The 16887-nt window shown below is 41.5% G+C and overlaps 1 protein-coding gene across 1 annotated transcript; it reads left to right on the top strand.

Annotated features, from left to right (window-relative positions):
• Nucleotides 1-3540: 3540 nt before the first annotated feature.
• On the top strand, nt 3541-15061 carry LOC135494302 (uncharacterized). Its single transcript, XM_064782215.1, has 3 exons — nt 3541-3989; nt 4781-5613; nt 14925-15061. The coding sequence occupies exons 1-3, from the start codon at nt 3541-3543 to the stop codon at nt 15059-15061; spliced, it is 1419 nt and encodes a 472-aa protein (XP_064638285.1).
• Nucleotides 15062-16887: the final 1826 nt, after the last annotated feature.

Raw genomic sequence — 16887 nt, 5'->3', positions numbered from 1 at the left:
ACTGAAAACCTGGGCAAGTTTTCAGAACTTTGCATTCTTTATGATCATTTTTAGTGCGTCGGCTTTGCCAATTCCTTGTACTCTTGAAGTTGAGTCACATCCTAGTATAGTATAAATAAATAAGATGTGTGAACACACATTTTCACCAAGTGTGGCTTTCGTCTTCTCTATGTCCCAGACTCTATGCTTGGTTGAATTTGCCTTGGGCTCTGGTCTGAAGAAGATGTCGTATGAGTTGATATCCGCATGGTAACATAGCAGTACGAGTAAATCGGTGTCGTCACCAACATGGACAGTTTGGATTGATATTGCAGATTCAATAGCTGCATCAACGATCATTGCATCTGCATCGCCCTCCGCATGAATTATTTGGCATCCAGTCATTTCTAACATATTACCAAGCATTTTGAGGAAACACTGCTTGTTGTCCTTGTTCTTTAGGAAGTTTTCCTTCTTCATACAGAGGATTGTTTGTCCGGTGAAGATGACACTTATCCCCGCACAACCTCCTGTAGGTCGTATGTGCGTCACATCCTTTATTGAAGACCCATCCTCGTATCCATCGAACACGACTGTTGGCGTACCATATTTCCGGGAAATGTAATCAACATACATTTTACCAATGTCCTCAAAGCTTTTCCAATGTGGCCAAGGTAACCACATAAGTAATGCACCTCCATCCACGACAAAGTTGACACCAAATTTGGGAACAGATTCGGGCTGATAATCTTTCACAATTTCCCACATTGCATCCGCAAGAGATGCTTTATTAGCTTGTCTTGGCAGAACTGGGGATTCAAAAAGTGCTGCTGGAAAACTACACAAATCGTACTCGAATGCGGTGGCTGGATTATCTTCACTGTTAGCAATGACGCACAATCTCTGAAACAGAAGTTGGGGATCGACTTGTACCTTTTCATTCTTAATTGTCAGTGCTGTTTTGGAACCTGACGTGACTGCCTGAGATTTCCTTTTAAACGAATACTCCTGGACATTTTCACTAACCATGGATTCAAGAATGCTTTGTCCAACCTGATGTGCCTTGTCTGCATTCACACTTTCGTCGGCTGTTATCCCATTTATAAGGCCTTGGAGCGATGTGTCTTGTACAAAGGGATCCCATTGCTTGAATGCGTTCAGCAGTTTATACATGTCTTTCATATCCCGGTTTTGTCGAGCCTTGGCCATCTCTTTGTGTTGTTCTCTTGGTTCATATCGCACACCAGTAAGAGTCTGCATGGCATTATTCACCTGAGCGCATGCAGGCATTGAAAGCAGCCAAACCAGTCTTTGCATCTCATTCATGCCTCTACCTCTAGTCAGTCCTCCGCGACTCTTAACGCTTCTCATTAGCATCTGCTCAATAATCAGATATGTTGAAAGTCCAGCCAAATATCTGTGACTTCTCCGTACCACATGATGTCCTTCTAAAAAAACTGTTGTATACATCTGGATGGTCATCTCCAAGGCATGCCATATTCTGAAGATACACATATGCAGATTTAGTGTACAGATTATGTCCAGATGCTGCAAAGTATGGGAGCATTTCTTGCACAGTACTCAAGTAGAGATTCCAGTTTCCAGTACGTTCCGCCTTGATGAATGTACATACAAATTGCACCATGTCCATGAACTGGAACCAGAGTTGAACTGTCCCAGAGTTCGTCAAGCTTTCTCTTTCCTGCTTGATTTTTTCATTGATTCGACCGAGAATTTCGGACAAGAGGGCATCATCATAACTTTCCCAATCAAGTAACCCATCGAGAAGTTACGCAGTACCTTCTAAATCATTGAGATTGGTGTCTTCATGCGGTGTCTGTGTTTCATCAGGATCTATTTGAATTCCATTCTTCTGCTCCTCACTATCATCTGCACAAGCTGGCAAGGGTAGATTGAAGGCATTTGTAACTAGCTTAGTTTGTAAAGCCCCGTACAACAATAAGTGTCCTCGAATTGCCCTTGAAACCGCCTTGCCTGTTTGGATGTGCTTCACACTATTGGCAGCGTACACTGTTTCCAACAATTCCTGCAAACCTGAGCCTGCCATCAGATAGGCCATACTGCCAAGGAAGCTCATTTGCAAATAAAATCCACCTAATCTCAGCACAAGAGATTTGACACAGCTTGTAACCCGTTCTGATGCTTTGATGAGCGTAGCCTTCCAGAAGAGGGGCTGATTGAAAGTAAGAACAGGAATGACTCCATACACACTTAGATGCACACGTCTGAGGCATGGCCTTCTATGTTCTTCTGCCTGCTGCCACTGCGAGGCTACCAGTTGCACAAACATTGAACTTATTGTAATGAATGACAGTGACATTGACAATGATGATGACGATGACTAAATGACTAGAAAAGTATCCATTTCAATCAGCACTTGCGGTGGGTAATTGGCATATTTCACATGATGCAATGCCTTTTATTGTTTTAAAACCATATTTCCTAAGTTTCATTGCCTCTAAGTCCATTGGGGTAGACTCTTAAATGGTCACAAAATGAGAATTTTTGACGAAAATTACTAATATCAAGATTTCGTCGAAAATCGACAAAAATTGGTGACCAATTATCATATTACCCACGATGCAACATATTTTTTCTCGTCAAGAATGGTTTCATTGATTTCCTTGATACCGAAAACATATGATTAGACACCTTGATTGACTAATTTGGATGATTTTGGACAAAAGTCATTGTTTCCCTATATTTGGCTACTAATTAGCATAAATTAGCATATTTGATCCCCTTCCCCTATTTGGATTCATTGAGATTTTTAGTATGGTGTTTAGGGGGTCATTCCTGAATGAATACAGGTGGAATCATTTCTTTTGCAATTTGTGGTGGGTCAACTTGCTAATTTGACTGGCCTAAGAAGCCTTATAGGAATTGAGGTAAGGTAGTGACTATATAATCTACTGTATGCATGCTGCTTACAATCGCTCCTGGCTTTTTTGCTGCTGCTTGACTGCTGTTTGTGTTCATTGCAAAGCTAGAATATAAAATGCCACCAAAGTGCCAAGACTGTAAAGCAACCAAAGGGGTATCATATGCCCAAGGGGACCAATTTCTATGCAAAGCATGTACTGCAATACGGTTCCCTACCATGGCCAGTGCCAGTGGTGGTATACAAGGTCAGCGTAGAGGATCAAGATCTTCCATCACCTACAAGATAAGGAAAGCTCAAAATCTGGCAATGATGAATCTGTAATTGAAAGTGAGCACGTAAACTGTGGCTCTTGTAAGAACAAAGTGGAAGAAGAGCAAGATGCACTTCAGTGTGAACTGTGTGAATTTTGGCACCATGCCATTTGTGAAAATGTATCTGTAGAGAATTATGCCTTTCTAAAGGAAAAATCAAATGAGGAAAGTAGTATTCACTGGTACTGTCATAAATGCAATAAATCAGCCGGTAAACTTCTCCAGGCTTACTCTAAACTAGAAAAGAGACAAAGTGTGTTAGAACACAGCCTCACTATCATTCGAGAACAAGTAAATGAAATACCTCATAAAATTAAAGATGAAGTTAAACTACAGATAGCGGAAATGCCAAGTAGTTCAACCCTTGACAAAGATGCACAAGATGCACTGGTTTCCAAAAGTGCACGTGAGATTCAACTCCGAAGCCAGAGAGAGGACAGTATAGTGGTATTTAACGTCCCGGAGAGCGAGCAGGAGGAGACTGAACTCAGAATTGAAGAAGACCGAGAGAAGTTCAAACAAATCTGTGATGCCATTGATCAAAACGAGGTAACATTTGGTAAAATCAGGAGAACTGGCAGAAAAACCGAAGACTATCCAAAGAAAATGATAGTAGAAATAAAGGACAGTAAGGCAAAAAACCGTATACTCAGGGCAAGTGGTGCCCTCAAGGATCACCAAAACCCAGTGATGAGGAAGATCTTCATGAAGAAGAACCAGACCCCATTACAACAGAAGGAAGCCAAGGCATACTACGAAATGATGAGAGCCAAGGAGAAAGAAGAGGAGAGGAGGTAGAAAATGCACAAATTTTCAGAGACAATGTACATACACGCAGTTATAATTTATTTTCAGCACCTACTTCAGAAGTTAATTTAGATGCACGTTCAAAATTTGGATTCAAATGCCTCTCATTAAATGCAGATAGTCTAGTCAATAAAAGGCCGGAACTTGAACTGTTAATAGAAAGTACTGATGCAGACATAATCAGTGTGACCGAATTAATACCAAAAAATTCACGATATGTTGTACAGGCGTCGGAGTTCAATATAAATGGTTTCACCTTTTACTCAAACTTAGGAAATGTTACAGGTCCCCACAGAGGAGTTGGCATTTATGTACGAAACTTCATCTCAACGGTGGAAGTGAATCTAGAGGAGAAATTTGATGAGAGTGTATGGCTTGAGATAAAATTGCGTGATAATGACACCTTACTAGTCGGATGTCTATACAGATCTCCAAATTCTACAGAATTAGCTAATGAAAAACAGAGAAATGCGCTTCGCTCAGCTAGCAATCGTAAATATAGTCATTATCTAGTAATGGGAGATACAAACCATCCTGAGATCGACTGGACAAATATAATGTCAAATGCAAGCCCAAACCATCCAGCAAGCCGCTTCCTAGAAACCATTAGAGACTGTTTCTGGTTTCAGCATGTAACGAAACCTACTCATCATAGAGGTGAAAACCGACCAAATGTATTGGACTTAGTCTTCACAAACGAACAGGACATGATAAATGAAATCCATATGCTTCCACCATTAGGAAAAAGCCACCATTCTTGCATTAACTTTTTATACAGATGTTATGTCCCAGGGGACCACTCAGAGTGCATGAAATCTGCTTTCACCAAGGCAGACTTTGACAGTATGAGGAGAGAGCATGCGGACATAGAATGGGATAAACATATCAGTAACCTGGATACTAAAGATACTTGGACCTTCATAAAAGACAAAATACTGGAGACGACAAAGAAGTATGTGCCACTAAGACGACACAACCCAACAGCCAGACGAAAACCATTGTGGTTAAACCCTAAAGCCCTAGCTAAGGTTAAAAAGAAAAGGGAAGCCTATAAGAGGTATCTAGAAACTAAGGAGGGTAAAGACTATGATATGTATGCTAGGCTAAGGAACCAGGTGAAGTGGGAGGTCAGAAAGGCAAAAAAGAATCATGAAAGGGAAATTGCAGAAAATGCTAAAAGAAACCCAAAAGCTTTCTATCAATATGCCAGATCAAAAATGAAGACAAAGTGCGGAATACCAAATCTGACGAACAGAGATGGAAACCAAACTGAAAATGATCATGAAAAGGCAGAGGTTTTAAATGATTTCTTCACCAGTGTTTTCACCATTGAGGATAAAAGCAATATACCGCCCCCTGATCTAGAGCCCATGGACCCTAATGATATAAATCTAGAACTTTTCATAACTCCAGCAGAGGTACGGAAAAAGCTTGAAGAACTCAAGGTATCTAAATCACCTGGACCAGATGGCATCCATCCGAGGGTTCTAAAGGAACTTAGTAATGAACTGGCAATACCGCTAAGTTTACTTTTAAATAAGTCATTGAATGAAGGAAAACTGCCGTCCGATTGGAAGAAGGCACAGATCACAGCCTTACATAAAAAAGGAAGTAAGTCTGACTGCGGAAATTATAGGCCGATAAGCCTAACATCAATAATATGCAAAATCATGGAGGATTTTGTAAGGACCAGGTTAAACGACCATCTAAGAGCTGCTGTATCCAAATCTCAACATGGCTTTCAAAAGGGAAGATCTTGCATTACACAGTTACTTGAATCAATGGATAGAATAACCGAAATCCTTGACAAAGGACATCCTGTAGACGTAATCTACCTAGATTTTTCAAAGGCTTTCGATTCAGTACCCCATGAGCGATTGAAAGTCAAGCTGAGAAATTATGGAATAAAAGGCAAGAATTATGATTGGGTCTGTGACTTCATTACTGACAGAAAGCAAAGAGTCATGGTAAATGGATCTGCATCGGCATGGACATCAGTTAGGAGTGGAGTCCCCCAAGGCAGTGTTCTGGGCCCAACATTGTTTGTCTACTATGTAAATGACTTACCGGAGTGTGTCGAGAACTTTTCTGAAATGTTTGCAGATGATGCCAAGATCATTGCAAGGATTCGAAGCCCTGCAGATAGTATAGGATTGCAAAGGGATTTGATCAGCCTAGATTACTGGTCACTTAAATGGCAATTAGGTTTCAACACTGATAAATGCAAACGAATGCATTATGGGCGAAATAACAATCATAAAGAATACTTCCTGACAAAAAATGGTATAAGAAATGAAATTAAAGAAACTGACATTGAAAAAGATTTAGGAGTCACCTTCGATAACAGACTAAGCTTCAGCAAGCATGTAGAAACTGTGGCAAATACAGCCACCAAAGTGGTAGGCATGATCAGGAGATCTTTCGAATACCTGGATTCGAAGATGTTTGCCATCCTATTTAAAAGCCTGGTGAGACCTCACCTAGAATATGCAAACGTGATTTGGTCGCCCCATTTGAAGAAAGACGTAACAGTGCTGGAAAATGTACAAAGACGTGCTACAAAGATGATTCCAGGTATGAGGGACAAAAGCTACGAAGAGAGATTAAAGCTCGTAGGTTTACCTAGTCTTGCATATAGAAGGTTACGAGGAGATTTGATAGAGGCGTATAAAATCTCACATGGATTTTATAATATTGAAGGAGAAAAACTACTCAGACCAGCTGATGATAAACACCTGACCAGAGGGCATTCTTTTAAACTCCACAAACCTAGAGCCAGGATGGATACACGAAAGTATTTTTTCTCAAACCGAGTCATTGACCCATGGAACAGCCTACCAAACCATATTGTTAACGCAGAGTCTCTAAATATATTTAAAAACCAGATAGATGCCCACTACAAATCTGAGTCATTTAGCCTGGACCCAAAACCAATCCTAAACCCTCGCTTCCACCCCACCGCACTCCCGCAATCAGCAGAAAAAGTTAAGAAGAAAAAACCTGCTAAAAAGCCTATTTGCAGTAATATATGTATATGTATATGTATATATGACATTACACATGGCACATGCAACCATGGAGGTTATATACCTCCATGATGCAACACAGCAATGTGCCTTTGATCATTGTGCTCAGCTCTTGGCCTAGACCTCAGAGCACGACCACAAAGCTCCCCCCCCCGTCCATCCTGAGGAAATCAGGGGTTAATGTTCGCTTCTCCGGCCCACCGTGCATGGCCGGAGAAGCGAACATTACAACCCCTGATTTCCTCAGGATGCCCCCCGTCATGCTATAGCGCTTAGCATTTAGACAGACGTCATCGAGGACAATAATTGAAGGTGGGCTATCTCAAATCCTGAAAAAATTCAGTCAACCTCATTGATGGGAAAACTTTGGATGCTGTTGTACTTAACCGAGGAGACTATGATCTATGATATTTGATTTCTATATGCAACGTTTTACAGAGATGTTTCCCCTATACACGTACAGTCATTTATGTCTCTGCAGAATGACTTGGTTGTGACGTTTGGACTGACCTCGTAGAGGACAATGTTTCCCCTATACACTATGTCTCTGCAGAATGACTTGGTTGTGCGTTTGAACTGACCTCATGGAGGACAAAGTTTCCCCTATACACTGTCATTATGTCTCAGCATTGACTTGGTTGTGACGTTTTGACTGATATCTCATAGAGGACAATGTTCCCCTATACGCAGTCATTTATGTGTCAGCAATGACTTGACGTTTGGACTGATCTCATAGAGGACAACGTTTCCCCTATACGCAGTCATTTATGTCTCTGCATAATGGCTTGGTTGTGACGTTTGGACCTCATAGAGGACAATATTTCCCCTACAGTCATTATGTCTCAGCAATGACTTGGTTGTGACGTTTGACTGACCTCATAGAGGACAATGTTTCCCCTATACACAGTCATTTATGTATCAGCAATGACTTGGTTGTGACGTTTTGACTGATCTCATAGAGGACAATGTTTCCCCTATACACAGTCATTATGTCTCAGCATTGACTTGGTTGTGACGTTTTGACTGATCTCATAGAGGACAATGTTTCCCCTTTATACGCAGTCATTATGTCTCAGCATTGACTTGGTTGTGACGTTTGGACTGATCTCATAGAGGACAATGTTTCCCCTTGATACAGTCATTTATGTCTTTGCAGAATGACTTGGTTGTGACGTTTGGACTGACCTCAAAGATGACAATTCTCCCATGCATATTGGCTTTGACGTTTGGACAGACCTCATAGAGGACAAATAATAATGTAGTCATTCATGTCTCAGCAATGACTTGGCTGTGACGTTTGGACTGATCTCATAGAGAACAATGTTTCCCCTTGATACAGTCATTCATGTCTCGCTGCAGAAGGACTTGCAAGGCTGTGACGTTTAGAATGACTTCATAGAGGACAATATTTCCCTTATAAACAGTCATTCATTTCTCTGCCGAATGACGTGGCTGTGACGTTTGGACTAGTGACGTCATCCTAGCTCCTGGGCGACTTAGCTGTGACGTTTGGACCGGCCTCACATAGAATATCATATTTCTCCTCATACACCCTCGTCCAAGTCTCTTGATGGCGTTAATTTGACAGAACTCATGTTTCCCCTATGCACCGTCCTCCAAGTCTCTGCGGAATGACTTATATTGGCATTGTGGCGTTTGGACAAACCTCATAGAGGACTATGTTTCCCGCATAAACTGTATCCATGTCTCTTGTTGACTTGGCTGTGACGTTTGGACAGACCTCATTGCGTAAACACCGTCATCGTGGCTGTGACTTTAAACCGGCCTTTTTTATATTTAATATATATTTCCTTTATACACTCTCGTCCAAGTCTCTGGATGACGAAGCTGTGACCTTTTGACATACATGATTCATAAAAGACAATGTTTCCCCTCTACACCGAAATCCGTATCGCTAGATGTCTAATTGGCTATGATATTCGGATGCCGCACACTCTTAAAAATAAAGGTTTTTGAGCTTCTGAAAAACCATTTAAGGGTTTTTGGCCAACACAAATATGGACCCCGTAGAGGTTTTTTGGTAAAATGAAAAACCCTAAATGGTTTTTGAGATCGTTAAAAACCTTTAAGGGTTTTTTTACTTCCTTGAAAAACCTCTACGGGGTCCATATTTGTGTTGGCTGAAAAACCATTAAAGGTTTTTCAAGAGCTGAAAAACCTTTATTTCTAAGAGTGCATGGAGGACTATTCCCCTAAACACCGTCATCCTCTGGGCGGCCGACTTGGCTGTGACGTTGGACAGGCCTCGTATAGGATATGGTTCCCCTGTGCACCGTCATCCGAGTCTCTGGATGACCTGGCTGTTACGTTTGTGGACAGAGCTCATAGAGGACAGTGTTTCCCCTGTACACCGTCATCAGAGTCTCTGGATGACATGGCTATGATGTTTGAACAGACATCATGGAGGACATTTTTTCCCTATTCATCGGTGTAGATGTTTAAAATGAACTAGAATAAAATGTCCGAGAAGAAAGGATTCTATATTATGCGCTGTGCAATTGACGGTCATCGCCTCCTCAATAGAACTATATATTATATCATATGCCTTAATCTGTCAGAATACAATAGGCCCGGACACTTTTTCCAGGGGGGGGGGGGGGGGGGGGGGGCCCCTTCAGCTTTTAAATCGGCTTCGAGGTCTCTAGATAATTTGGCTGTGACAATTAAATTAGCATAGCATAGAGGACAATGTTTCCCCAATACGACTTGGCTGTGACGTCTGGACAGCGCTCACATAGGATAATTCCTGTAAACACCGTCATCCTAGCTCATGGGCGACTTAGCTATTACGTTTGGACAGTATAGTTTGTATAGTTTTGTTGTTTTTAGTTCGATTTGGCTGTGACGTTACTTTGGACAGGCCTCTTAGGGGACAATTTTCCTCTCGCCTCCCAAAATTGTCAAGCAACCAATACGAGCGAGGGGCAATGCATGCAACCGATCAGGCATGGCCACACTTGACATTGACCAGCAGGCTTGTGTCTCAGACCCATGCATGCGTGTATGCAATATTCTATGCCTACTTGCATCAATATTGGTGTAGTTGTGCCTGATTACATAGTTGCGAATTTTTTTCTTCTTTTTCTATGGTAATTATTCAGCCTGACTGACAAAGTATGATGTCTGTGCCTCTTCCCAGTAGGCCTACTCTTTCGTTCCTGGGCCCGGTTGCTCAATCAGGGTGAGAGTTAACGCCAACGCTAGCTTTAAAATCTCACTTATGTAGCAGTTGAATATCACCGATTTGGAAAAAATTATGTCACATCTAAAACAGTTATCTGGAATTTGATAACATTTCAATTAATATATACCATCTCTCCAATAAGAGAAAGTGTAAAGCCAGCGTTAGCACTAACGTTGGCATCAACTCTAATGCTGTTTGAGCAGCCAGGCCCATATATATTTTAAACGGCCGGGGTTCTGTTAAAACTGGAATTTAGGAACTATTTCCGGGGGGGGGGGCGGTGGGTCATAAAATCGACAGTTTATTTTTCCTTTCCTTTAACAATTATAATAGGTTGCAACATTCTAGGCGTACCCGCCGATTAAATTTTTACTCCTTCCAGGACCTACGTTGTGATAACTGGAAAACTCTCGAGTGCCCAACTAAGTGCACTTCAGTGCTCCAGCCCCTAAGAACTGCAAACATAATTCAAGTAGGCTTACATGTACATGTGCATGGCTGTCACACTGAGAGTTGTGAACCTACGACACCCTGTCACAGTTGGCCTAAACAGCAGGTCATCACTAGGCCTTATGACATATCGTTTTACATTACCGCATTGAGAGCGTTAAGACACACGATATGATTTTACCACGCGCAGACATAGAAAAACATGCCAGAATTGCACAGAAAAGTGGGTCTCGCCTTGATTAGCGACATGTGTGGAATAGTTTTTTTCACGTTCAATGCCTATACTTAACATCGGTAGCATACAATAATGTCAGCATGCATTTCGGAGGGTGTTACAACAAGCTCATGTTTTACACATTTTTGAATACTAACTTTGGGTGCAACTAAATCAGCAAACATTGAGCATACCTTTTGGCAGGAGAAGGCGTTCAGTAGATATTTCTCGAACCCCCAGTGGATTTTCAAAAAAATTCCTTTTTTATCGCGAGGACTGTCAATGTATCGCCATCCACTGCTTTCTAAAGCTACGGTCACATAGGTATTTTTTCCCTTTCCAGATCTGGATCTGTGCCGTGTGACCTTGCTCATCAGTTCACAGTCAATTTCAAAGCCTACTCTTGTAAATTATCACAGTAAAGAGCAATTGTACGAAAGCATAGATCTAACACAGGCCTGTGGAATGTAGCCGATCATCTTATAAGTCAAATGAATGTCTATGTCTAGCGCATTGCACTTTCACCTTCAAATACTGGCTTGAAAGCAAGGGTCAACAATCATAGCGGTACCAGCAAAGATACGTGGGTAAGGAAAATGCGATCCTTCTGCCATTTCTGTTCTTGCCAGAGTGTACCTTCTTGAAGTGCTTTTTACGTTATCGCTAACGCGGGCTTTAAAATAATACTACTATTAAAATGATTTGTAGCGGTAGTTTGAATTCAATATAATAAATACAGCAGTCATGAAGATTGAGAGATAGACAGCAGTTCATCTCAAGTGTCATTGAGATTTTAAGAAATAGGCAGAAATTCATTAATTCGAAGCTAAACTATCAGCAAAAAGAATACTGTGTAGACTCTGTTAAGCCGGTTGGAATTATAGGCCTTTTATGCAGGCGCTCGTCAACCTATCAGTATGCGCTTGTATCATTTTCTCTTGACTTTAGGCCTACACATTGCAGAAATTTCCATTTGCAGCAGAACATATCTCATGTTCCAGAGTCAGGACTTTATTTCAAAACAAACTATTTTAATTGCCCATACTGCAGAAAGTAGCTCTTGACATTGGATAATGCACTTGACCTCTGGAGAATTGCGTGGGTATATATACACCGTCTTCGCCTCTCTTAGCCAGTATTTTGTTACTCTCTCGAATCTTGGAGGACTACACGCATTATATGATTTTGATGGTAAAACTGTTGGTCTTCAAAGTACTAATATTTTAAGCAGCACAGTTAGTGGACTGAGATTGACTGCCTGGTGATAATCCTGGTGCAAGCGTATTAAATCATTTCAATACTTTCAGATTGGAGAGATCCCTCCCTGTTTGTCGAATTCGTGTAACTTTATCATGCCTCCATTGGTGCTGCATGCATATCGACTTCCTCTAAAAAGATACCAGCTTTCTTTGACGGAAGCCTATCTCATGTGAGCAACAGTCGCATCGGTCGTCAAATCGCCAAAGACACATACTCATGACATGATACCGGTACATTGCAAAATCAAATGTAAAACTTTATTTGGCTGGCATGGCAATGAATAAGCCAGCCTATAATAGTCGGCGGTGGTGATTATCAAATATTGGCCTTTCCGTGTTTTCCATAACGTTTACAAATTAAGCCGCATGATCATATAAAATCAACTTTATAAAGCTAAAACAGTTAACATGGCAAATTTCTTTTCCAGTTTCTGACCTTCGTGACCCTAAAAGTACATGCAGGTGATTAAAATTGACATGCTGGATGTGTAGCTTTTCTAAACAAACCAGTTTGGATCATCAACCCAGTGCTTTTTTCATGTACCGGTAGCAACGTTAGAAGGCACCTTTTCATAAGTTTGCTTTAGTTGGTTTCCATTAAACTCAGTCTGGATGCTGAACACTATTACAAGCCCTTGGCATATTTGCATGAACCAACATTTTATTCAATTGTAGTTATTTGCCGATATCGTGATACTATCAGCTATTAATAGGCCTACTTTCGGCGCTGATAGCACTTTAGACCAATCCCACATGTATTCCTTGCAAGGCCGATGAATTAAATGAGCAGTAAACTGAGTTCATTTGGGTGTCGTCACCATCGAAATATCTAGGTCCATTTCATCAGTGGGCGGTTTTACAGATTCCAAAACCTTTACTTGTGTAGAATGTAAATAACATTGACCTTAACCCTTTCAGCACTGTCCAGGACTGGAAATGGCCCTCTCTTTAGCCAGGTTTGCGAAAGGGGCTGTCAAATATCGACATCTCGATGACGCCTAGCGTTTTAGGCGTGCCGCATGGACCGGATTTCGGTCACGATGACCAGCTACCTCTCACGAGCTGTCACATGTTCATAAGGCGCTCGGTTCGTGCCCAGGTAAATTTCAAATGTGCAACTTTCGACACGTGGCGGTGGCGCCTTGACCCGGGGCCATGACATTAGACCTGTGGTAATTCCAGGCGCAATTCAAGTGTCGGGATCGATGTAGCTGCTAAAAAAACTTTCTTGCTACTTGATGCACGTCTGGACGAGCTGTGTCATTCGGCAGCTGACTGTTTGCCAAATGAACTAAAGAGTCGCCACGGTCCGTACATTACATGGTACACGCGCCAAAATGACTTCACTTCGTCTAGACAATTACATTTTCTATTAGTCCCGTGCTCATATGACCATTATGAGCGAGTTATGAGGAAAATAGACACTAGGGTCGACTCCTGAACGTGGGCGGTTGGTGATACTGGCCGAAGGGGTTAAGTTCCCTTTCCACCTTTTTGCCGATGTTCAATCGCTAATGTTGTGAAAGGTGCGTCCACGTCACACCACATTTTGTTCTGATAATCACATTCAGATAGCCGGGTATAGGCCAGCCCCGGTTCTGATACCACCTAACATGCATAATAGGACACAGACTAGTGGCAATTTTAGTGCACGAAGTGGTCTCGTTTTTGAGTCCGGTTTAATAGATATACGTGACTGTGTGATTTGGAAAAGCATTAAGAATGTTTTGTTACAGATGGTCTTCATGCGGGGTTCTACTGTAGTGACATGTTTGTGCGGTTTGAGGACCCCGAACTCTCGTTCGGATTTTTCGCCGTGGTACAAGTATTGAATCACAGAACAAAGTCACCTTTTATTACCTCATCTTCTTTAGATTGTAGATGTAGATTTTGAACGAGCATGATGATAACTTGTCAGCTGCTTATAATTTTTGCACTTTATTAACAGACCTATAGTCTGGGTCGTTATTTATGAGGAATTGAAGGATTTAGGACCTGAAGCATTTTATACACCGGGGCGTGGGGACGTTCGACTCTTATCATCAATAGTGGGGACGCCTTTTCCCCATAACAGATATTGCGACAATGAGAGGCCAGCAAGGTTGTGGGAACCAGAGGATTGGTTTGTCTCCACATTCCGGGCAGTTACCCCGTACTGAACTATTACTACAAAACTATTTTGGCGGCAAAATGTAGCCAACCAGAGGCAGTCTAGATACTGTGTTTGGCGGACTTCAGGACTATTTACGCGGGATTAACAGCTTTGTCCTCACAACGATTTTGGACTCCAGAGGAAGAAGACTTGCGAAATTTCTTTTGGTAAGTAACTAGCATGGGGTTGGCTAACTGGCGCTTTCTCTTCCTCTTTCTCTTCCTGTCAAATTGAAGGTGGTATATGAAACGGCGTGGAAGTGATATCGTACTTGAAAGATATGGCGGAAAAGTCCTGCAATGATCTCCTGAATGAATGAGCATTCCACTTTATTACGCTCGGGTGTATGTGCACGTAGGCCTACACTCTTTCGATGAATGCCCAGGACAAGTTTGTAATCGCGCTCTGCCCGTTGAACGTACTTATTAAACCCAAAATATTACTTTTGAAGAATCCTTCGAGTTCTGTGTCTTTACATAGATGCTGTGAAAAACGTGAACACCGGCATAATATAGTTCATATTACGATTTGCTACTGTCACTTTTAAGCACACTGTTCGATTTTTGTAAAGCTCTTTACTCATACATGCTTGACAATCTACTTTTTTCCTCTTCAGACATTAGGTCCGGGCTCAGTATTATGAGGCGATCAACGCGGGCATCTCGAAGTGAGGAGGGAAATACGCCAACAGAAAGTGAAGATGACCCTCCAGGGTTTGAAAAGAAGTATATCGATAAATCCATCGGTGAGTAGATTCTTTTTAATAGGAATTACCTAAGTTCGTTTCAGACCTCGCTGCATCGTTGAGTTATTCGATTTTTTTCAACGTATTCAACACATTGGTAAATGTATTTCCAAAGCAATCGAGCAAAAACCTTAATCTTTGAATAATTCTTAGGTTACATGACAAATGCGACTTGTTGTATACTGTTTAACAGTGAGTAATTTCACAACCACTCCAATGTTTCGAGAATTACAGCAACAAAATATGCTCTCCATCTGTAGAGTTTTTTAGTTTGAGAGAGAAAAGATGAAGAGCTCTTTAAAAAAACACTCCCCAGATAGGGACCAACTTAAATCATTTTCCCATCAGCCAACAAAACAGGTTTAACAGCCGGTCAAGCAAAGATGCACCAAATTAACCAGAGAATCTGCCAAAATGTTAAGCACTCAAATTGATGAAATTAATTGTTTAGTCAATTTGATGCAAGGTTACTTGCCAAACGTGGTCAGCCTCCCTGAGGTCCCTCTTTGCTGGTGCAACGAACAGGACTGACGAATAGGTCTTTAAAAATCTTGCGCCATAGCCTAGTCTGAGGTTCGTTTTCACCAGAAAAGGAGACACTCCTATAAGGCTACCTATGGCTGGTATCTTTGCTTCAAAATCTTTCGACCTTCCTTTCTCTTGTCTGCTCCTGAGGGTAGACCTCCCTGATGTCCAGTGATGGACCATCCTATAAGGCCATCCGATGGAACAGACAACTACATTTCGAATCTTGTGCATCCAAATTGCCAAGTTACATTACTAAACCAGTTAAGGGTGCCACGCCTACGATGTGTAGTTTTTGCTTGGACGGCTGCTGCATGCTTACGATGATTATTTCTCGATATGCATTCCATTATCACCCCTTTCAAAACATCTAGGGAAATTGCAAAACAAAATAAGCGTCTACGCACTCGAAAACATATAAACCAAGCTCGAGCCTCTGGTTGTAAAAATGTGATTATTTTTCCAAATGCTTTTGTGAGACGCCAAAATTCCATGCTTTTAATGACATGCATCATTTGTGTACGAAAATATTCCTTTCATGGAGAAACGCCAGCTATTAAGGTTATGTTCAGCTAGCATTTTTATAATGCATCTGGCACCAAAATGTAAATTCGCACCATGACCATCCTGAGATTCAGGTTTTTGATACTCGATCGATCGTAGCGAGAGCCGTAGCATATTTAAAAGCACTGGTGCACTGTAGTCACCTCTGGCCCACCAGTACAATCAAGCCTATGTAACCGGAAACACAGAATTATTTTTGTCTGGCCTAAGCAAAGATCACAGTAACTATGGTTTCTACTTCCTTTTGTTTTTTCAACGTAAAACGTTCCACATTCACTTCTGATAGTATAGAGATGAACATGCCGAATCATGTCGTTGTGCGTCGGTCTCCCGCTCCTGTAAGGAGAAGTCTAGGAACGATATGAGCCGCCGGTTAGTCGGCATGGTAGCACCATGATGTTTTATATTAATCAAGATTGAATGAAACGGTTTCACAACTTACATGTAGATAAGAAAAACTGAGAAAAACTGACTTTATTACAACACTACTATCACTTTGCAAGAATATAGTACACGTACTTTTTATACAACAATATTATCTCAAGCCAGGATCTCTGGCGGGATCTGGTTGTCGACTGATAAATTTTGCGCAGCGCTAGTGGCAATCTGGAGGCTGTTCTATAAACACAGCATGTGGTATCTGACCTGACCTTATTATTGGCTAGTTGATGAGTATCTGACATGCTAGCCCACCAAACTTTCACATGGCTACAGTATTTATTGAGAACTTGTGCATTTGGGCAGT

Source organism: Lineus longissimus, chromosome 10, assembly GCF_910592395.1.
Source record: "Lineus longissimus chromosome 10, tnLinLong1.2, whole genome shotgun sequence".
Classification (NCBI taxonomy): domain Eukaryota; kingdom Metazoa; phylum Nemertea; class Pilidiophora; order Heteronemertea; family Lineidae; genus Lineus; species Lineus longissimus.
Note: the sequence above shows the minus strand (reverse complement) of the source record. Positions and strands in the feature narration are given on the sequence as shown.